Source organism: Mobula birostris, chromosome 4 (genome assembly GCF_030028105.1).
Source record: "Mobula birostris isolate sMobBir1 chromosome 4, sMobBir1.hap1, whole genome shotgun sequence".
Classification (NCBI taxonomy): domain Eukaryota; kingdom Metazoa; phylum Chordata; class Chondrichthyes; order Myliobatiformes; family Myliobatidae; genus Mobula; species Mobula birostris.
In genome coordinates, this window is record NC_092373.1 from 56,183,370 (window position 1) to 56,205,987 (window position 22,618).

The 22,618-nt window shown below is 41.3% G+C and overlaps 1 protein-coding gene across 3 annotated transcripts in view; it reads left to right on the forward strand.

Moving 5' to 3' along the window:
• The window catches only part of zbbx (zinc finger, B-box domain containing), a 155,989-nt gene that overhangs the window by 92,901 nt on the left and 40,470 nt on the right, over window positions 1–22,618 (forward strand). For all 3 annotated transcript variants that reach the window (XM_072254587.1, XM_072254589.1, XM_072254588.1), the window contains one exon: window positions 16,074–16,414. In XM_072254587.1, the coding sequence (XP_072110688.1) occupies window positions 16,074–16,414 (341 nt within the window). The remainder of the gene's footprint in view (window positions 1–16,073; window positions 16,415–22,618) is intronic.

The window sequence follows — 22,618 nt, forward strand, 5'->3', positions numbered from 1 at the left end:
CTAACTCTGAGCCTCCAAGGAAAGCCACCGCTACAACCTGCAACCCAGTCATCTGAGGCTGAGGTACGCAGATGTTTCCAATGGGTGGACTGTCGCAAGGCTGTGGGACTAGACGGCACCCAGGGTGAGTACTCTGGATATGCGCAGCACAACTGGCAGGTGTGTTTACAGACATTTTTAATCTCTCCCTCTCCCAGTGTAAAGTGCCCTCCTGCTTCAAATTATCCGCTAATGTCCCTGTACCAAAAAAGACCAAGATAACATGTCTGAACGGCTGGCGTCCCGTTGCACTCACCTCAATAATAAGTAAATGCTGGCAAGAACTATATCTGCAGCATTCTACCACCCAAACTGGACTCCCTACAAGTTGCCTCCCGACACAACTGATCGACAGACGACGCAATAGCCACTGCTCTGCATACTGTCCTTACACATCTGGAGAAGAATGATGCTTCTGTGAGAATGCTGTTCTTGGACTACAGTTCAGCATTCAACACTATAATTCCATCCAGACTTGACAAGAAGCTCAGAGACCTCAGCCTTGACCCTGCCTTGTGCAGCTGGATCCTGGACTTACTGTCAGATCGCCAGCAGGTGGTAAGAGTGGGCTCCCTCACCTCAACCCTTCTGACTGTCAATACAGGAGCCCCTCAGGGCTGTGTACTAAGTTCCCTCCTTTACTCCCTGTGTACCCATGACCGTATTGCCACCCAGGGCTCTAATCTGCTAATTAAATTTGTGACGACACTGCATTGATTGGTCTAATCTCAAACAATAACAAGGTGACCTACAGGGAAGAAGTTATCTCTCTGACACAGTAGTGTCAAGAAAACAACCTCTCCCTCAATTTCACAAAAACGAAGGAGCTGGTTGTGGATTACAGGAGGAATAGAGACGGGCTAACCTCTTTTGACATCAATGGATCTGGGGTTGAGAGGGTAAACAGCTTTAAGTTCCTTGACATCTACCTCACCGAGGACCTCGCATGGCCTGTACACACCAGCTGTGTGATGAAAAAAGGCACAACCGTGCCTCTTTCACCTCGGACGGTTGAGGAAGTTTGGTATGGTCCCCCAAATCCTAAGAACTTTCTACAGGGACACAATTGAGAGCATCCTGACTGGCTGCATCACTGCCTGGTATGGGAACTGTACCTCCCTTAAATGCAGGATTCTGCAGAGAGTGGTGTGGACAGCCCAGCACATCTGAAGTTGTGAACTGCCCATGATTCAGGACATTTGCAAAGAAAGGTGTGAAAAGAGGGCCCGAAGGATCATTGAGGACCCAAGTCACCCCAACCACAATCTATTCCAGCTGCTACCATCCGGGAAACGATACCGCAGAATAAAAGCCAGGACCAGCAGGCCCTGGGACAGCTGCTTCCACCAGGCTATCAGACTGATTAACTCACGCTGATTTGAGTGTATTTCTATGTTACACTGATTGTTCTATTTATTATAAATTACTATGGTTGCATGTTGCACATTTAGACGGAGACATAATGTAAAAATTTTTACTCATGTATGTGAAGGATGTTAGAAATAATGTCAATTCAATTCAATTCAAAAACTCGGCACATCTCAGTGGTGAATTCTTCACATTTAATGCAAATGGTAGTCTTAGAGTTTGCCCAGTCAAGAGAGATGGCAAAGGCTATCTTGGCTCAGTCCGTAGAATACACAGGTGGCTGGAGCTCAAACTGTAAGGTACAGTAGGACAGGAAGTAGCAGCATCAACTTGGAGATACATCAAAGCGCTTGAATCCGGGACTCTGACTGGCATGGGGTTGCTGTAATGAGACAGAGTTGGTTGCAAATGGCGAGCAGATGTTCAATGGTTTCCTGCTGCTTCTGGTTCATGTACTCATGTTGGCAGATGACTTCCTTTAGGCAACCAAACTTTGCTGGGTCATCATGGGTTTACTCATCCTGTTGGGAAATATAGAGGAGGCTTCACCCAAGAGCAGAGCAGCAAAGAAAATTCAGCAATGAACGATAACCTTAACAATAGACTGTGAAAATAACAGTCATGAGGAACCTCAAAATGAGAGTGAACAGATGCTAGACACCACAAGATACAAGGTAGCTGCTGCCTAGAAAAAACTGCTTGAGGCTGCTGGTTCAATGGGTGAACAAGGATTGTCTGTCTGTATCTTGTTTTACGGCGGTTGGCATCCAGCTTAATGGTGCATTACCGCCACCCTCTGCTCCAGAATGTGCACTAGACATACATTCTAAATCCCTTCACCCAATCACACACACACACACTTTACCCTCCCATCTTTGACCATCCTAGTATCCTATTCCTGTTTATTCGTGATATTCTATAAAAAACGCCTGTACCCCTTAAAAACGCTAAAAATACCCGGACTTGTGCTCTCACCCATGCCCAGCAACCCTTTTAATGTGAATTCCTGCATCCCCAACTCCCTTAATTTATTTCTCATCATCTCTCTCTGTATCCCATACTTCCTGCAACACAAAACTACATGTTCTACTGACTCCTCTTCCTGACATTCCTCACACAATCCTGTCTGGTGTTTCCCTATCATTTTCAATGTTTTGTTTAATGCACAATGCCCCAGCCTTAACCTAGTCCACACAATTTCCTCTCTTCTGTTTCCATTACCTACCCTAGTAACTGCAACACTCTTTTGTATTTGATATAAATGCCTCCCTTTCCCCTCCCTGTCCCATCTTTCTTGCCACATTCGGTTGACTTTTTCCCAGATTACACACTTAACCTCTGCTTTACTGATACTAATGTGCATTTCCACATTTTCTTTCTTTAACGCTCTCTTTGCCAACTCATCCACCCTCTCATTCCCCTTCATCCCTACATGTGCTGGAACCCATAGAAATTTTACCTGACCTCCCTGATTTGCAATTCTTGTAACTAACTGAAGGACTTCATAAAGTACATCTTGCCGACTGTTTGTGTGAAAAGACCTTAAACTTGCTAGAACTGAGGAGGAATCTGAACATATCAGTGCTTTGACTTGTCTGGCTTTCTGCACCCATTGCAACGCAACCAACACCGCCAGCATCTCCACTGTAAACACTCCTAACTTATTAGATGTTCTTCTGCTGATTCCAATTTCTTTTGCTGGTATGACCACCCCAAACCCTGTCACTCCTGTTGCAGGTTCCTTCGCACCATCCGTATAAATGTGAGTATAATCACTATACTTTTCCATCACGTGACAGTTAAATGCATTTACCAAATCTGTCTTATACCTTTCTTTCCTTTTTACCTCTAACAAATGCCAGTCTATGTCAGGCCATACAAGCTTCCATGGAGCTACAACTGGATAAACTACTGAAGGACTTATCCTCAGATCAAATACTCCACATTCTTTCGCGATATCATTCCCTACCCGACTAAAGGTATCCCTCTGAAACCTCCCATTTTCCCAGCACTCCTGCAACACTCCTTTAGTAGGGTGAGAATCATTGTGCCCCTGCAAGTTAGCCCAGTAGTTTGCCATCAGTTGCATCCTTCTTAGTTCCAAAGGCATTATTCCCATTTCTACCTGTAGGGCTGACACTGGTGACGTTTTAAAAGCCCCACGGCACACTCTCAAGGCCTGAGCCTGAATCACATCCAGTTTCCTTATAAGAGACCTAGCTGCTGATCCATATACTATATTTCTATAATCCAATACAGATCTTACTAAAGCCACATACATTCCCTTCAAAGCTGAACAACTTGCTCCCCATTCCCTACCAGTCAAACATCTCGTCACATTTATTACTTTTTTACATTTCTCCTCAACTTTCCTGATATGGTCTGCCCACATTAATCGTAAATCAAATATAACTCCCAGAAATTTAAATGATGCAACCCTTTCTAATTCAACCCCATACATCCTTAACTTCTTCCCTACCTCAACCCTTTTCCTGGTAAAAAATACAGATTGAGTTTTGTCTACTGAAAATCTACATCCCCAATCATAACCCCACTCCACCACTTCATCAATTGCTTCTTGTAGTTTCCTGATTATATGGTCCATGTTCCTGCCTCTTTTCCACAAGGCCCCATCATCCACAAACAGTGACCTACCTATATCCACTGGTACCTTTGTGAAGACATCATTGATCATAATCATGAAAAGTAATGAGCTAATCACACTACCTTGAGGTGTGCCATTTTCCACTATGTACTGTTTTGATAATTCTGATCCAATCCAAACTTGAATTTTTCTACCAAACAAAAAATCTTTAATCCAATTAAAAACTCTCCCACCAATCCCCATCTTGTGCAGTTTAATTAATAATCCTTCCTTCCACATCATATCATAGGCTTTTTCAATGTCAAAGAACACTGTCACTACTGACTCTCTATTTGCCTGGGCCTTCCTTTATTTCAGTCTCTAACATAATCACTGAGCCCATGGAATTCCTTCCCTTTCTAAAACCACTCTGATAACTTGCCAGCATTCCTCTTTTCTCAAGCTCATATGATAACCTTTCTGTTAGCATCCTTTCCATTATCTTACATATACTTGATGTTAATGCAATTGGTCTGTAGCTAGTGGGTTTTGACAGATCCTTGCCAGGCTTCCTTATTGGAATTACTACTGCTTCTTTCCATGCACTTGGTAATCTTCCCTCCTCCCACACTCTGTTATGAAAATGCAGCAACTTCAAGAGTGCTCCTTCTAGATTTTTTAGCATCACAGAGCATATCAGATCTTTCCCTGGGGAGGTTGGTCTCAATCTCTTTATTGCTCTCACCATTTCTGCTAATGTAAATGGATCATCAATTATATCATCTGTTCCTTCCCTCCCGCTTAACACACCTGGGAGTTGGCTCATTATTCTTTCCCTTCTCCCTTCTTCAGACAAATTTTCTGAACTGTGTATCAGTACAAATGACTTGGCCATGACCTCAGCCTTATCCCTACTGGAGACTGCAGTTTCCTCCTCAGATATCATTACTGGATATTCCCATTCCCTTCTATCTCCTCCCATCCTCTTAATCATTCCCCATATCTCTCCCACAGGTGTTGTTCTTCCTACCTTGTCGCAAAAACTCCTCCAACTTGCCCTTTTAGCTTGACGTATAGTTCTTCTCACCACTGCCCGTGCTTTCTTATATTGAACCAAATGCTGCATATTATGGTTTCTTTTAACTAGCCTGAATGCTCTATTTCTGTTTTTTACAGCCTGACAACATTCCTCTGTCCACCATGGTACCAGTTTTCTATTCATCCTATTTTTACTCCTAGGTATAGATCCTTCTGCTGCCATGATAATTGCTGAAGTCACCTGACTGTTTAATTCATCTATATTTCCAGAAATATCAATCTTTGTCAACCCTTCTTCACTCAACTTCTGGAACTTACCCCAATCAGCTTTTTCAAACACCCACTTTGGGGTTCCGCCACCTGGTCTTACTTCAACTCTTTCACCCACTGAACACAAAACTGGGTAGTGATCACTGCCTACTGTTGAAGCAGTCCAAACTCCCCAGTTACTAATGCCAGCCAAGGTATTAGACACTAACGTAATATCTAACACTGACTCAGTTCCTGTTGTTATATCTATCCTTGTGCCGCTACCATCATTCATACACACCAAATCCCTTTCTTCCATCAAATCTTCAATTACCTTTCCATTTGGATCTGTAATCTGATCCCCCCATATTATGCTATGAGCATTGAAATCTGCACACCACACTACCTTATGTCTGTTTTGTCCTTGTATCTTTAATAGGCTGTCCAAATCCAACCTTTTACATGGATTGTAGTAGTTAATTATAACCACTCCCTCCCCTCTCTCCCACACTTCCACCGCTATGTATTCCTGATCATCTCCTTTTTCCAGTACTCTATACGGTATACCTTGCTTGATTAACATAGCACAACCCCCTCCTCCCCCTAGATTCCTATCTTTCCTTATCATTGTATACCCATATACCACAAAGTCTAAAGTTGGTTTCAACCAAGTTTCCTGAATACACACTACATCCGGTTTTACAACCATTTTCTTTAATAAAGTGCTTGAATTCCTGGCTATTGGCCAGTAAGCTCCTTGCATTCCATTGTAAAAGAATCACCATAATTAGTATTAACCAACACATGACACTTCCTGGCTTGACTGATTACTGAGGTTCTCCCTCACTTCCTCCCATGTCAGTCCCACTAACCCTAAATGGTTTACTGCTGCTTTTACCACCAGCTGAATTTTGTCACTTTTTGACTTTACTTCAGCAGTACTATTAATCACTCCTGCAATGAATGTTACTAGAGCCTTTTTGTCTACATAAATCCTGTCATTTGTTCTTTGTTGCATCTCACGTATCCCTATTGCTCCCTGTTCATTAGGAACATTATTCTGTTCTCTTGACATTCTTACAGCTTCTGCATAAGTGATCTTTCTTTTCACTCTTATTTCTTGAATTTTAGTCTCCCATCTCACAGCCTCACACCCACTATATGCAACATTATGAGCTCCTCCACAATTGCAGCATTTTGGTTGAACTCCTGTTCCGCACTTTCCATATTCATGATCACCCCCACATCTAGCACATCTCCTCTGCCTTTTACAGTTTTTAGCCACGTGTCCAAACCTTTGACAATTATAGCACCTCAGTGGCTTTGGCACATACACCCTTACTGGGTAACTCATGAAACCCAGGAACACCTTCCTTGGCACTTTTTCCTTCTTCGAATTCAATCAATACTGATTCACTTTCCTTTTTCACTCCCTCCTTTGTTGTTTTCAGTCTTTGAACATTCATTACTTTCCCTCCTTTGATACTCCTCTTTATCTCCTCCATATTTATACTCATTGGTATCCCCGTGATCACTCCTTTACAACCACTGTTTTGTGCTCCCACCCTCCCAGTGTATTCCACCTTGCATTTTCCTATCTCTTTTAGCTTGAGTGCTTTCTCAAGTTGTTCCTCATTCGCACATCTTACCAATAATTTGCCATCATTAAGGACTTTTGCAAATACTATTTCCCCTATCTTATTTGTCAGAGTTGTTGTTAGCACAAACGGGTTAATTTTCTTCATATGTCCCTGAGCCTTCTCATTAAACCTAATTATGACAACACCTCCTCTCTGAGCTTGTTCATCTTCCTCACTTTCAGAGCTTTCTCCACTATCATTTCTTATTCTTTTATTCCCTTTGTCTTGGTTTTTATTCATCCAACCCCTCACTACCTCCTCATTCCCTTTATTTTTCCCTTCACAATAATCCACCTCTCCCCAGCTGCCTACCTCTGGTCCCAAGTCTCTATCCCTCTCCTTCTCCACTTTCTTTCCCTCAATCCCACCTCTTATCTTGTCCGCCATTACCAGACCCATACAACCCCTCCCAGCAATTTCCATTCCTTCCCCACTCTCTTTCCCTCAACAGGTTCCAAAACACACTCACGCATCAAGCAAAACGCTGCCAGCCAAGCCAACTCCCAACCAGCCACCAGCCAAACAAGGACTGTGGATGAGAGTTAGATTTGAATAGGCTGCAGGTGATGAGTTGGAAACAAGTTACATGTGACTCTTGCTGGCTGGATGGAGACTGGGAGGTGCCTGGCAGTAACGAGTTGATGGTTAAGAGAGGGAACAGGAATAAGTAGTCAGAGTAGGGTACCCTTTTCACTGTTTCCCTCAATAACAAGTATAGTGGATTCCGGTTAATTGGGGGCACACTGGGCCCAGTTAAGTGGCAAGTCTAATTAACTGGTTTCATGGAAATAGTTAAAAAGATATAAAAAAGACAAACTGCTGTTTAACTGAGTAACAAATTATGTATTTAAATGAAATATAGAACAAATTAGAACAGTACCAATACTACTATAGTACTATAAAACTGTGTATTTGTTCCTCATAGTTACCGACAGAGGAATTCTTCCAGTGTGTGCTACCCTGTTCTTTCGATTGACTGCCAATGTAATTTTCCTCTAAGCAATGTATTTTTATATCAGCTTAATGATCTACAGATTTTACGATTGAAGGTCTCGGCAGACCAGGCAGGTACAAAATGGAGTGGTTGAAGGTTCATCACCAAGGCTGGAAGTGAGGAAGCAGGGTTGGACTCTAAGCCAGGCTGAAATGCAGAGGGATGAGGATCCCTCTACCCAGAATATTGTTGGCAAATGTGCAGTCACTGGAGAACAAAATTGAGGAGCCGAGGGCAAGATTGCTGTATTGGAGGGAAATGAGGAACTGTTGTATTCTATGTCTGGGCGAGACATAGCTTTCACCCAGCATACCAGATACAACGATCAGACTAGGAGGCTTCTTATCTTTCTGTATGGACTTGACTGCTGATTCAGAAAAGGCAAAAGGTGGAAGTGTGTGTTTCATGATAAACTCTTGGTGGAGCTCCGATGTGGTGGTTTTGTTGAACTCATGTTCTCCCCACCTTAAACACCTAATGATCACATACCATCTGTTCTGTTTACCTGGAGAGTTCTCCTCCATAATCCTGACCGCAGTTTACATACCATCAGCGGCCGACTATAATCAAACGCTTGAGTTGCTGCATGATGCTGTCTCCAAACAAGAAATAGTCCATTCCAATGCATTTCAAATCATAGTTGGGGGACCTCAACCAAGCTTGTTTGAAGAAAAGCCTGCCCAATTATCATCAGCATATAACCTGTAGCACCAGGGGTCCCAACACATGACACCACTGTTATACTAAGATAAGGAATGCCTACCGTTCTGTGCCCAGACCGCATTTTGGTAAATCTGATCACTTGGCTGACCTTCTCCTACCAGGCATAGGCTAAAGAGCAAACCTCCTGAGATTAGGACAACAAAGAAGTGATTGTGGGAGGCAGAGGAGCGGCTACGGGATTGCTTCAAGTTACTGGACTGGGCTGTGTTCAAGGACTCATCTGTGGATCTGAATGAATACATCATGGTTGTCACAGACTTTATTAAACCATTGTAGATGAGTGTGTCCTCACAAAATAGTTCAGAGACTTTCCCATTCAGAAGCCCTGGATGATGCATGAGATCTGCAATCTGCTGAGAGCCAGATCAGAGGCATTCAGGTCTAATGACCAAGAAAGTTACATGAGGTCCAGATGCGATCTTTGGAAAGCCATCTCATGGGCAAAATGGCAATTCTGGACTAAACATGAATCAATGAAGGATGGTCGGCAGCTATGGCAGGGCTTGAATAATATCACCTCTTATCAAGTTAAATCAAGTGACATAGGTGACAGCAGGTCTTCGCTTCCAGATGAGCTCGGTGCCTTTTATGCTTGATTTGGCTGTCAAAACATGCAGGAACCATCACAAACTCCCACAGCCCCCAATGATCCTATGATTTAAGTCTCTGAGGCAGACTTACAAGTAGCCTTCTGGAGGGTGAACCCCCCAAAATCATCTGGCCTAGTTGGGGCAGGAATGTTCACTGAGATTTTCAACATCTCACTTTGGCAGTCTAAGATACCCAGCTGCTTCAGGCAGGCTTCAATTGTACTGGTGCCTAAGAAGAATGTCATGACCGGCCTCAATGTCTATCATATAGTAACACTTACATCCACAGTGATGAAGTGTTTTAGGAAGCTGGCAATGAAACATATCAACTCCTGCCTGAGAAGCAACTAAGATCTGCTCCAATTTGCCTACTAGGGCAGCAGGTCCACAGAAGATGCTATTTTATTGGCTCTTCACTCAACCCTGGAACATCTGGACAGCAAAGACTGCAGCTCAGCATTCATACCATCATCCCCTCAAAACTCATTAATAAACTTCTGGATCTTGGCCTCAATACGTCCTTTTGCAATTGGATCCTCGATTTCCTCACTTGCAGGCCCCTGTCAGTTTTGATTGGTAACAACATCTCTTCCACGATCGTCATTAGCACAGACGCACCACAAGGCTATGTGCCTAGCCCCCGCTTTACACAGTTTACGCTTATGACTATGTAGCTGAGCACAGCTCCAATGCCATATTTAAGTTTGCTGATGACACTGCTGTCCTATGCCAAATCAAAGGTGGTCACGAATCAGCACGTAGAAGAGAGATTCAAGATTTGGCTGAGTGGTGCATAGTAAACTTTTACTCAATGTTAGCAAGACCAAGGAGCTGATTATTAATGTCAGGAGAAGGAAATCAGGTCCATAAGCCAGTCCTCATCAGAGTATCAGAGGTGAAGAGGGTCAGCAACTTTAAATTCCTCGGTGTTATTATTTCCAAGGACCTGTCCTGGGCTCAGCACATAAGTGCAATTATGAAGAAAGCCTGGGAACACCTCTATGTCCTTAGGAGTTTGCAAGGATTCGGCATGACATCTAAAACTTCTATAGGTGCGTTGAGGAAAGTTTATTGACCTGCTGCATCACAGCCTGGTATGGAAACACCAATGCCCTTGAATGGAAAATCCTACAAAAAATAGTGGATATGGCCCAGTCCATCAGGGTTAAGACCCTCCCCACCACTGAGCGCATCCACATAAAATGCTGTCATAGGAAAAGCAGCATCCATCATCAGGGATCCCCAACACCTAAGACATGCTCTCTTCTTGCTGCTGCCATCAGGAAAAGGGTACAGGAGTCTCAGGACTCACACCACCAGATTTAGGAACAATTACTACCTCTCAATCACCTGGCTCTTGAACCAAACTTCATTTGCCCCATCATTGAAATGTTCCCACAGCCAATGGACTCACTTTCAAGGACCCTTCATCTCATGTTCTCGGTATTTATTGCTTCCTTGCGTGTTTATTTATTTATTTATTTGTTCGTTCGTTCTTTCATTTTGTATTTGCAGATTGTTGTCTTTTGCACACCTGTTGACACCCAAGTGGTGTGGTCCTCCATTGATTTTGTCATGTTTATTATTCTATAGATTTATTGAGTATGCCCACAAGAAAATGAATCTATGGGTTGTATATAGTGACATATATGTACCTTGATAATAATTTACTTTCAACTTTGAAATGAACAAATTCAGCCCAGACACCCAGTGCAGATAACAGATTACCTTCATACAATACCTTGACGATTGCATCTTCCGAATCTTCATTTTCATTGCAACATTCAAGATGATTGTTAATAACTACAAATTCTTTGTAGATCCTTACTTGTTGACTTGTCGAAGAGTGAAATTGTTTCATTTTTACTCCCAGCCATTGCTGCCATCCCCAAGCCTGAATTCTTGAAACCACAGTCAGCAAAACAGTTCTTAATTGCCTTACTGCTTATTTCTTGCCCACGATCAGTTACAAATATCACTGCTTTTTGAATACACTTGCAACTGACACTATTTAAAACTGTTCACTCTAAGAACGGTGTAGTGTCTATTGGCCACTTGATTGTCTGCAACTGACGCAAGTTAGAAACTGATCAGCAACAGTCTCCCATCCCAGTTAAGTAGCTTAGTGTCCCAAATAAACAAATGGAAACCCAGCTATTTAGTATTTTTTATTTTAAGGGTTGTCCCAAATAAGCAGTTGTCCAATCAACCGATGGCCCAATGAACCAGAATCCACTGTGTATCATTTTGGATACAACTGGGGGGGGGCGGTGAAATGACCGAGCAGAGGAAAGTCAAAGCAGTCAGGTCTCTGACACTGAGTCTAGTTCTGTGACTCAGAAGGGAAGGGAGGAAAAGTGGCAAGCAGTAGTGATGGGGGATTCATTGGTTATGGAAACACAGGAGGTTCTGTAGATGAGAATGAAATTCCTAGTTGGTATGTTGCTTCCTAGGTGCCAGGGTCAGGGACATCTCAGATCAAGTCCATTGCATTGGTCTGCGTCGGTACCAGTGACATCGGCAGGAAGGGTGATGAGGTACTGTAATGTGAGTTCAGGGAGTTAGATGCTAAGTTAAAGGACAGGATCTCCAGGTGGTAATCTTAAGATGCTACATCATGCCACATGCTAGAATTACAAAGATCTTGCAGTTTAATATGTGGCTAAAGAGATGATGCAGGAGAGAGGACTTCAGAGTTCTATATCATTGGGCTTATTCCAAAGAAAGTGCGACTGGTACAAATGGGATGGGTTTGCACCTAATCTGGAGGGGGCCAATGTCCTTTCGGGGAGGTTTCCTAGTGCTACTCTGGGGTTTTAAACTAGAATTGGGAGATGAGAACCAGAGAGGCAGGTCAGCAAGTGGAGTGGCTGTGGGGAAGTAGATGTTAAGCCTACATGCAAAGGCAGAAACAGAAAGGCTAGGCATGGTGGGACTAATGTTCTGAATTGTGTATTTTTAAAAAAAGGATCTAGTCCTTTCCCAATGTATATGACAAATAAACTCTTCTTGGGCTTCCAGCTGGGTACAGATATTGATTATAACCAATGTTTTGATGACAATCTCTGCCATCTTCATCAGGGATGCCGCCTGAGAAGGGTTTATTCATGTATATTTTAATTGCAAGGCACATTGTAGGTAAGGCAGATGAACAGAGTATGGATAAGTATATGTAATTATGATGTTGTAGTCATTAAGGAGATTTGGTTGTGGGAGGGGCAGGACTGGCAGCTCAGTGTTCCAGGGTTCCGTTATTTCAGACATGATTGAGGGAAGGTCTTACTCAGACAGGACAGACTGGTCAGCTCGTCTACTGAGGCAATGAGTGGAACTGAGGAATAAGAAAGGGATAACCACATGAATGGGATCGTATTATAGATCATCCAATATTCAGTAGGATTTTGAGAAACAAATTTGTAGAGAGATTGCAGATAGTTGCAAGAAACATAAGGTTGTGAGAGTAGGTGATTTTAACTTTGACTGGGATTGACCAATTGTTTGGGACTCTCATGCTGTAAAAAGGCCTGGATGGAACATAGTTCGTCAAATATTGTTAGGAAAGTTTCCTTAATCAATGTGTAGAGGTCCAAACTAGAGATGGTATGATACTGGATATTCTTTTCGGGAAGGCAGATGACAGAAGTGTGTGTAGGAGAATACTGTGGTCTAGTGATCATAATTCCATTAGTTTCAAGATATTTATGGAGAAGGATAGGACTAATCCTTGGGTTGAGATTCTAAATTTCAGGAAGGTCAGTTTTGGTCACATCAGAAGAGATCTGGCGTGTGTGGATCAGATGGAATTGTTTTCCAGTATTGATAAGCTTTGTAAATGGAAGACCTTCAAAAGCGAAGTATTGGGAGTACAGAAACTGTATGTTTCTTTTAGAATAAATGGCAAGGATAACAGGTTTAGGGAACCTTGGTTTTCGAGAGGTATTGAGGCCATGGTTAAGAAAAAGAAGGATGTACATTGCAGATATAGGGAGGTGGGAACAAATGAGGCACTTGAGTATAAGAAATGCAAGAGAACACTTAAGAAGGAAATCCGCAGGCTAAAAGAAAATGTGATGTTGTTCTAGCAGACAAGGTGAAGGAGAATTCCAAGGGCTTCTACAGATATATTAAAAGCAAAAGAATAGCAAGGGACAAAATTGGTCCTTTGGAAGATCAGAGTGGTCATCTATTCATGGAGCCGAAACATCCTCTCCACATCCACTCTATCTAACCCTTTCAACATTCAATAGATTTCTTTAAGAACTCCCTCATTCTTCTAAACTGTTTTCTTAGACAGGGGCCAAAAACTGCTTACAGTGGTCCAAGTGCAGTCTGACCGATACCTTTTAAAGCCTCAGCATTACATCCTTGCTTTTATATTCAGGTCCCCTTGAAGTGAATGTTAATATTGCATTTGCTTTTCTTACCACTGACTTGACCTGCAAATTATCCTCTAGGGAATCCAGCACTAGGATTTCCAAGTCTCTTTGCACCGTGGATTTCTGAATTTTCTTTATGTTTAGAAAATAGTCTATGCCTTTATTCCTTCTACCAAAGGGCATGACCACTCATTTCCCAACACTATATTCCATTTACAAGGATGTTGTGTGGACTTGAGGACATGAACTATAGGGAAAGCTTGAATAGGTTATGACTTTACTCCCTGGTGCATAGGAAAATATGGGGAGATCTTAAAGATTTGCTCAAAGTTATGAGGAGTTATGGTCAATCTATTTTATCTTGAGGTTGGGTGAGCATGGAACTAGAGCATGGAACTTGATGGCATTAGACAGGAACTTGCCAAAATATAAACATCAATTAGCAAACTGAAATACTTTAGATATCTTGTTTCAGTAACCTTGAGGATGATCATAGTTTGTCAATAGTATTAGAAACGTATCTGTAATTGATTTACCGGTGTCTTGTATTTACATTTACAATAAGCACATGTCCGAAGTTGGTTGGAGGAGGCTATTCGCTGAAAGGGTGCCTAGCAGGTGGGAGGCTTTTAAAAGTGAAGTAAGAAAACTTCAAGAGCAACACATTCCTGTTAGAGTGAAGGGCAAGGCTAGCTAATCCTGATTTGACAAGGGGTGTTAAGGCTTTGGTCAGGAAAATGAAGGAGGCTGATATTGGGTATAGGCAGCTGGGGTCAAGAGAATCCTTTAAGTATTATAAGGGCTCTTGGAGTACGCTTAAGAAAGATATCAAAACATAAATATCCTTGACAAATAAGATGGAGAATCCTAAAAGGTTCTGTAGGTATTTTAAGAACAAGACACTGACTAGGAAGAGAGTATTATGCAAATCAATTATAATGCAGTATACCAGTTGCCAGTAGTTGTGATGTGATGATTGTAAGTGTTGAATACAGAGGTGACTTGTAATTTATCTGGGTCAACCAGCTGGAAGCCTGAAGCTGGGTACTCCTTCCAGACTTTATTGGCACTTACAATGCATTGGTCAGGAAAATAATACTCCTTTTCACACACCTTAACAAATGTAGCAGCAACCCTAAAAAGATTAATGACATCAGCATAAAACATCCTGCTCCATTGGCATCTTATCCTTGTCTAAAACATGCATTTCCCCTTTTGTGTTTGTTACGTTATTCTGAGTTCATATCTGACTTTCTTACACTAATCCCATATTCCTTGGTTTTCTTAATATCTAAATATCTTTCAATCTTTGCTTTTCAATACGTTCAGCAATTTAGCATCCAGTGATTCACTACACACTAAAAACAATGCCTCATCTCTGATCTGAATAGCCAATCCTTTTTTCTTAAAGAGCTTAAGATCTGCCTTCAGTTCAGGGCAGATGTCTATTCTGCATCCATCCTGTCAAGTTGCTTCAGAACTTTGTACACTTAATAGACATCAGTTCTCTTTTTTCTGAGCTCAAGAGAGTATAAACATGCTTAATCTCTTCTAATAAGACAGGAATAAATAAGGTAAACCTTCACTACATTCACTGTCATAAATATACTTAGACAGAAAGGTGAGATCTGTGCACATTATAAGGAGTTGGTCAGACTACATTTGGAGTATTGTGAGCAGTTTTGGCTCCCACATCTAAGGAAAGTTGTGCTGCTATTGGAGTGGTTCCAGAGGAGGTTTACATGAATGATCCTTGGAGTGAAAGGGTTAATGTATGAGGAGTGTTTGATGGCTCTGGATCTGTACTTACAGGATCTCATTGACATGTACCGAGTATTGAAAGGTCTAGATAGAGTGGACATGAGAGGATGTTTTCTTTAGTGGAAGAGTCTAGGAACCAAGGGCGTAGCCTTAGAATAGAATGACATCCTTTTAGAACAGACATGAGGAGAAATTTCTTCAGCTGACGGTGGTGAATCTGTGCAATTCATTGCCACAGATGGCTGTAGGGGCCAAATCACTTGCTGTATTTAAAGCAGAGGTTGATAGGTTCTTGATTAGTAAGGGTGTCAAAAGTAAAAGGGAGAAGACAGGAGGATGGGGCTGAGAAGGAAAATAAATCAGCCAGGATCAAATGGCAAAGCAGTGGGTTGAATGGCCTAATTTTGCTCCTATAACTTCTGGTATTATTTTACTGTCGATGTGGTCTCACCAAGGCTTTATATAATTGGAGAAAGATGCCTGTTCTCTAGTATTTAAATTCTCATACAGCAAAGGCCAACATATGCTTAGCCTTTCTATTTCTGTCATTGATTCTATTCTAAAGCATAGCATTCCATGAATAATATAATTTTAAATATTTGGTGTTTTGAGTTGATATGATAGTAATTCAATGTCGTTTGCCTGGCTTCTTGACACCTATAATTGCTGTCCTATATTTTTGTGATTTTATTTTTTTTCCTCACTCTGTAGATTTCTCAGCAGTTGACCAGAATGGTTCATTTTCAAACTACAAGCTAACCTGTCCTCAGAAGGGAACAACCACCGACACCCATTGTGCTGAAAGACCAAGTACTGTTTCTTCTGACAATGACAGAAACTCATCCAGTAGACCCAAGTTTGCAACCCAAATGCTTGAAAAAACATACATTGTTAATTCAATATTGCCATCTCAGTGGACTTCTGACTTTTCAAATATTCCTCATGAAGATCCTGTTTCTGCTTCGAAAATCTATAAAGAATTTCACCAGACGTTACAAGTGGACAATTTAGAGAACAGCATGAACAATGGTCTCACTGTCCGACCAACTAATGTAAGAGTTTGACACTTTTATTTTTGATACTTGCCTCATTATAGCACATAATCCCTTAATGCCTAAAGTAAATTCCCTATAGCTAATTCTTAGAATAGTTAAACTCATACTGTTTTGTCATCTCTAAAGAATCTGGCACACTCGGGCTTTCCCCTCATTTCTTCAACGCTTATGAATTGATTAACATTTGAGCAGTAATATTATATAGGGAATATATCTGTAGCTCCATTAGTAACAACTCCAATGATAAATCAAAGCATTTGACAAGTGCCATATAAGTTGTGTAAAGTAAGTCATATTGAGTTAAAAGAAAGACTTGCATATACAGAAGACAAAAGGAAAAAAGATGGTATGAAAAGACTAGTCAGATTTACAGAATATTAGTGCTGTGCCCTGGGAAACTATGCTGAAGCAATTTTTTAAAAATTCTTCTAACATCATTGAAATCTCCTTTTATAGGGCAGCTCTGAAAATACAGCTGGTCAGCCCCTCACAAACAGCCACTGAATTCTGTGGTGAGAAACCTACCTTTCTTAGGCTTCATACGTCTAATGTGTATATGACTTTGGTCCTGCCAAATCCATGATGTTGGGATATATAGCCCATACAAACCCTGGTTTCTGTGAATACTGTGTGATTTAATGGCCTCGCCAGTCGCCTATGGGCAAGAAATAACAGATCGTACACCGCATAAAATTAATATGAAGTATACTTAAGAATGTTAACTTAAGCAAGCAGTTAATAAAGGAAAGAAAGGAAAAATAAAGCCCATTATACTTAAACAGTCACATGTGCTAGGTGGAACTCAAATCTCGAACTTGTCTGTAATTCACAAGCTGGACCCTTTACGCACCACCTTCCAAGCGTCGCTCGAAATCCATCTCGAACAAATGGGCTCTCCCACGGGAGTATTGGTCCTCCCTCCTCAAAGCCATTCATCTGCACAAAGCACCTTGTGCAACAGGGATGGCATCCTCCATCATCTTCCCTCCTGTCTTTTGCCAGCTCCCGCCAACAAGGACCTCTCTGCCCAGCATTCTCTAGAAACTATTCTACCATCTTGATTGGCTGACGCCACATTCCTAAGTTGAACTATAACACCTCTTCTCAAACCCAAGCAAGCTAAAAGCAGAACAGACTGCTCTTATGGAACTGCTAAAATGAAATACCTACAACATAGCAGTAAATCTCTTAATCAGGGTGTTACAGTATTTAACTGAGCAAATGCAAAATGAAATAATATCACTTTGCTCATCAAATAAAATTAGGAAACATGACCAATTTTGGTGGAGGATGTAGTTACTTTAATGCAAATAGTTTGATTCAAGGAAAATGTAGATTTAACAAGTTGTAGAACACTGAGAATGCTAAGATCCTCAACTGAATGGAATTCCGTAACAGAAAATGAGCAGGTTTTTGGGATTCGGATCAATGAGAGAAAAAGAACACTTTAAAGTTGCAACAGGTCATTTTATTAAAGTGTAATAAGTGATATGAAAGATTAAGACCATTAGACCTTAAGATATAGGAGCAGAAATAGGCCATTAGGCCTATCGAGTCTGCTCTGCCATTTCATCTTGGCCGATCCATCTTCCCTCTCAGCCCTAATACTCTGCTTTCTCCCCATATTCCTTCATGCCCTGTCTAATCAAAAATCAATAATGCTCTGCCTTCAATATACCCATTGATTTGGCTTCCACAGCTGCCTGTGGCAACAAATTCTACAGATTCTTCACTCTCTGGCTAAAGAAATTCTTCCTTATCTCTGTTGTAAAAGGATGCCTATCTATTTTGAGGCTGTGTACTCTGGTCTTAGATTCCCCCACCATAGGAAATATTCTCTCTACATCCACTCTATCGAGACCTTTCAACATGTGATAGGTTTCAGTGAGGTTGCCCCCATTCTTCTGAATTCCAGTGAATAGAGACCCAGAGCCATTAAATGTTCCTCATATGACAAGCCTTTCAATCCTGGAATAATTTTTGTAAAAATTTTTCGAACCCTCTCCAATGTCAGTACATCCTTTCCCAGATAAGGGGCCCAAAACTGCTCTCAATACACCAAGTGGGGCCTCACCAATGCTTTATAAAGCTTCAACATTACATCCTTGCTTTTATATTCTAGTCCTCTTGAAATTAATGCTAATATTGCATTTGTCTTCCTCACCACAGACTCAACCTGCAAATTACCCTTCAGGGATTCCTGCATTAGGACTCCCAAATCCCTTGGCACCTCAGATTTTTGAATGCTCTCTCCATTTCAAAAATAGGCTGCACTTTTATTTCTTCTACCAAAATGCATGACTATATACATCTTGATACTGTGTTTCATCTGCCTTTATCTGTCTAAATCTTTCTGTAGCCTCTGTACTTCTTCAAAACTACCTGCACCTCCACCTATCTTTGTATCATCCGCAAACTTGGCTACAAAGCCAGAAATTCCATCATCCAAATCATTGACATTTAACGTAAAAAGAAGTGATCCCAATAAAGACCCCTGTGGAACACCATTAGTCATTGGCAACCAATCAGAAAAGGATCCCTTTATTCCCACTCTTTGTATCCTGCCAATTAGCCAATGCTCTATCCATGCTAGTATCTTTCCTGTAATACCATGGGTCCTTTAACTTGTTAAGCAACCTCATAAGTGGCACCTTGTCAAAGGCCTTCTAGAAATCCAAGTACGTAACATCCACTAACTAACTCTCTTTTGTCTGTCCTGCCGGTTATTTCTTCAAAGAATTCCAACGGATTTGTCAGCCAAGATTTTCCCTTAAGGAAACCATGGCCTGTTTCATCATGTGTCTCCAAGTACCCTGAACACCACATTTTTTACAGTGAACTCCAACATCTTGCCAACCACTGAGGTCAGACTAAATGGTCTATAATTTCCTTTCTTCTGCCTTTCTCCCTTCTTGAAGATTGGAGTGACATTTGCAATCTTCCAGTCATTCAGAACCATGCCAGAATCAAGTGATTCTTGAAAGATCATTATTAATGCCTTCACAATCTCCACAGCCACCTCCTTTAGATCCCTGCAATGCATACCATCTGGTCCAGGTGACTCATCTACCTTCAGACCTTTCGGTTTCCCAAGAGCCTTTTCCCTAGTAATGGTAACTTTACACACTTCTATCCCCTGACACTTACAACCTCCGGCATACTGCTAATGTCTTCCACAGTGAAGACTGATGCAAAATACTTTTTCCTTTTGTGTACCTTTTCCTTGTCCCCCATTACTACCTCTCCAGCATAATTTTCCTGCGGTCTGATGTCTATTCTCGCCTCTCTTTTACGTTTTATATATCTGAAGAAACTTTTGCTGTCCTCTTTAATATTATTGGCTAGCTTATCTTCGTATTCCATCTTTTTCTTCTTTATGACTTTATTTTAGTTGCCTTGTGTTGGTTTTTAAAAACTTCCCATTCCTCTAACTTCCCACTAATTTTTGCTCTTTTCTGTACCCTCTGGCTTTTATGTTGGCTTTGATTTCTCTTGTTAGCCACCCTGGCTTTACTTCTGCCTCTTTGGAATTATATGTGTCCTGCACCTAACGAATTGCTCCCAGAAATTCCAGCTGGTGTTCCTTTCCAATCAATTTTGGTCAGCTCCTCTCTCATGCCTCTGTAATTCCCTTTACTCCAGTGTAATACTGATAGACCTGACTTCAGCTTCTCCTTCCCAAATGCAGGGTGAATTCTATTAACTAATTAATGTATAAAATGTAGTATAAAACTTGATGAAGTAACAAGTCTCATGCCCTTCTGCTCATTGAAGACTCCAGCTTTGTGATGGCTTGCCTGAGAATCTCAGAAGTCCTTGGCACTGATCATGATTCTGGCCCAAGGAGGTCCAATGTTCTTGTTCATTACTTGTACTTATATAATCAAAGAGCTTCTTTCCTACTCTGCACATACTAGCAAGCTGTAACTGTAAAACTAATTGTTTTCCTTAATGATGGGCAAGTGTGAACCAATCTCATTTGTCTCTAAAAACAAACTTATCTTGTACCACGTTCCTTATGTCTTACATCTGCAGCCTTCAAAGCCTCAGGGACCCTATGAATCAAGACCTTATATTTTACTTGTCTTCCTAATTAACATGCCTGCTCACTATGAGGACTCTGAGTGGACAGCTCCATTTTAATCTTTTTATTACATTCCAATCTATGGAGTTCACAGTTCACCATACTCATGTGAACATGTGTCATTGAGCAGTATGGTAGCATTTTTTCAAGGGAGAGGAGATTGTTCAAGAATTCTAATTTACACATTTTTCTAGAGAGATAGCAGGCGTAAGACGTACTGAGTAAGTTCATTGGTTAGGGTTAATTGGGGTTGTTGAGGTCTGCTGGGGCGGCATGGTTCGAAGGGCTGGAAGGGTCTACTCCGCACTATACCTCTAAACAAAATAAAAACTAAAGAAGTATCGTTTAAGATGCCGGCAGAACATATAGAGGACAGCACATTAGTGCCATGTAGGATGTGATACATATCCATGGGTGAACCTCAGTATTCATTCTCCAGTTCCAAGTTTGATCCCATCGACTTGGGTTTCACAATTCCTCAAGTACCTCCTACTTGTGTGGAATACCCTACTTCTTATGTCTGGCCACTGATGTACAATTTATTCAGTCTGTTGTGTAATTCTTTTTCAACCAGCAGTCAAAGAGGGGGAGGAGGTTGTTCATGGGCTACAAAATGTTGCAGCTCTTGGTCAGAGTCAGTCTATTCTATCTCAAGAGTCTCAGTCTCTTGTACTTAGTTGGCTTGGGTTGGCATTAGCGATAATGATCTCCCTGAATTGATTAATTAGAGCAACTAGGGAAAATAAAATAATATTGGACTCAGATTTGGAATAATGTTTTTTTCTGAGGTAACCACGTAATGGACAGTGCCACTGTGACCGTAGCACAAAGTGTTTGTTGTTAATAGAGATGATCAGGGAACAATTCTCATAAATCCATACTGCGATGAGGTTTTAGTAAGGGTATCTTCAAGGTACATCCATTAGTTGCCTCCCTTATGATCTATATCCCTTTACCTATATAACTCTTTCATAGTCTATGTCATAAGGGGAGTCTCACACTTTATCATAAGGAAAGTAATGTTGTTTGGATACAGGCCATTAATAAATGATGAATCATAACCACAGGGGAGAATAGATAGTCCAAAGCTGTTTTACCTTGTGCTTCCTTCACATTGGATCTGTCACTCATTGTTATAGTTTCCCTAGTGTTAGGTGGTATTAATATTCAAGTCTATTTCACATATCAGTCGAGCTGCCATAAGTCCCCCCCTTTAGAGTTACCATTAGCCCCAAAAAGGTACAAGTCTAAGTACATTCTAAGGGTGGGAGTCCTTTCTGTTGTGATGTCTTCCGCACAGTTACAATAGAATCTTGCCTTGCTTCACTCGTTCGGTTGCCAAAGTAGAATTGCCAGAAACATGCTGATCATAGAAACATAGAAAATAGGTGCAGGAGTAGGCCATTCGGCCCTTTGAGCCTGCACCACCATTCAGTACGATCATGGCTGATCATCCAACTCAGAACCCTGTACCTGCCTTCTCTCCATACCCCCTGATCCCTTTAGCCACAAGGGCCATATCTAACTCCCTCTTAAATATAGCCAATGAACTGACCTCAACTGTTTCCTGTGGCAGAGAATTCCACATGAACATATGCCATGGTCCGACTCTCATGATTTTTTCTTCACAACAAAGTGACAACTGTCTCTAATTTCAGCAAAATATCTTATTCATGCAGAATTAGTTTTATTGAGTCTAGATGAATTAGTACTGATCATCCCTGTATTAAGACCCAAAATATCTTACCTTGCCCATCTGCAAGGATTTCAGCCATTTGTGGTGGGTGGTTTGGGTAGTGTATACATATCTTCCCACCCTTACACATTTTGGAAGGTGGAGAAATGGTAGCGGGTGTGAGACTGGTTTTGTTGCAATTAGTTATCTTTTGTATAGGTGATCCATGAGATGATTGTGTAGGGCCTTGGGCAAAACAACCACTTGAGGATATGAGTGTGTATAAGTAGCTTAATCTTTAGTTCATCCTCTCAATTAGGCCTGATGCTTGAGGATAAAAGGGAATAAGCAATAGCCAATACACACTGTTGTCAGATCCCTATTTACGTCCTGAAGAGTGAGATCTTTTATTAGTAGGCTTGCTGTAGTAAGCTATTAGCTG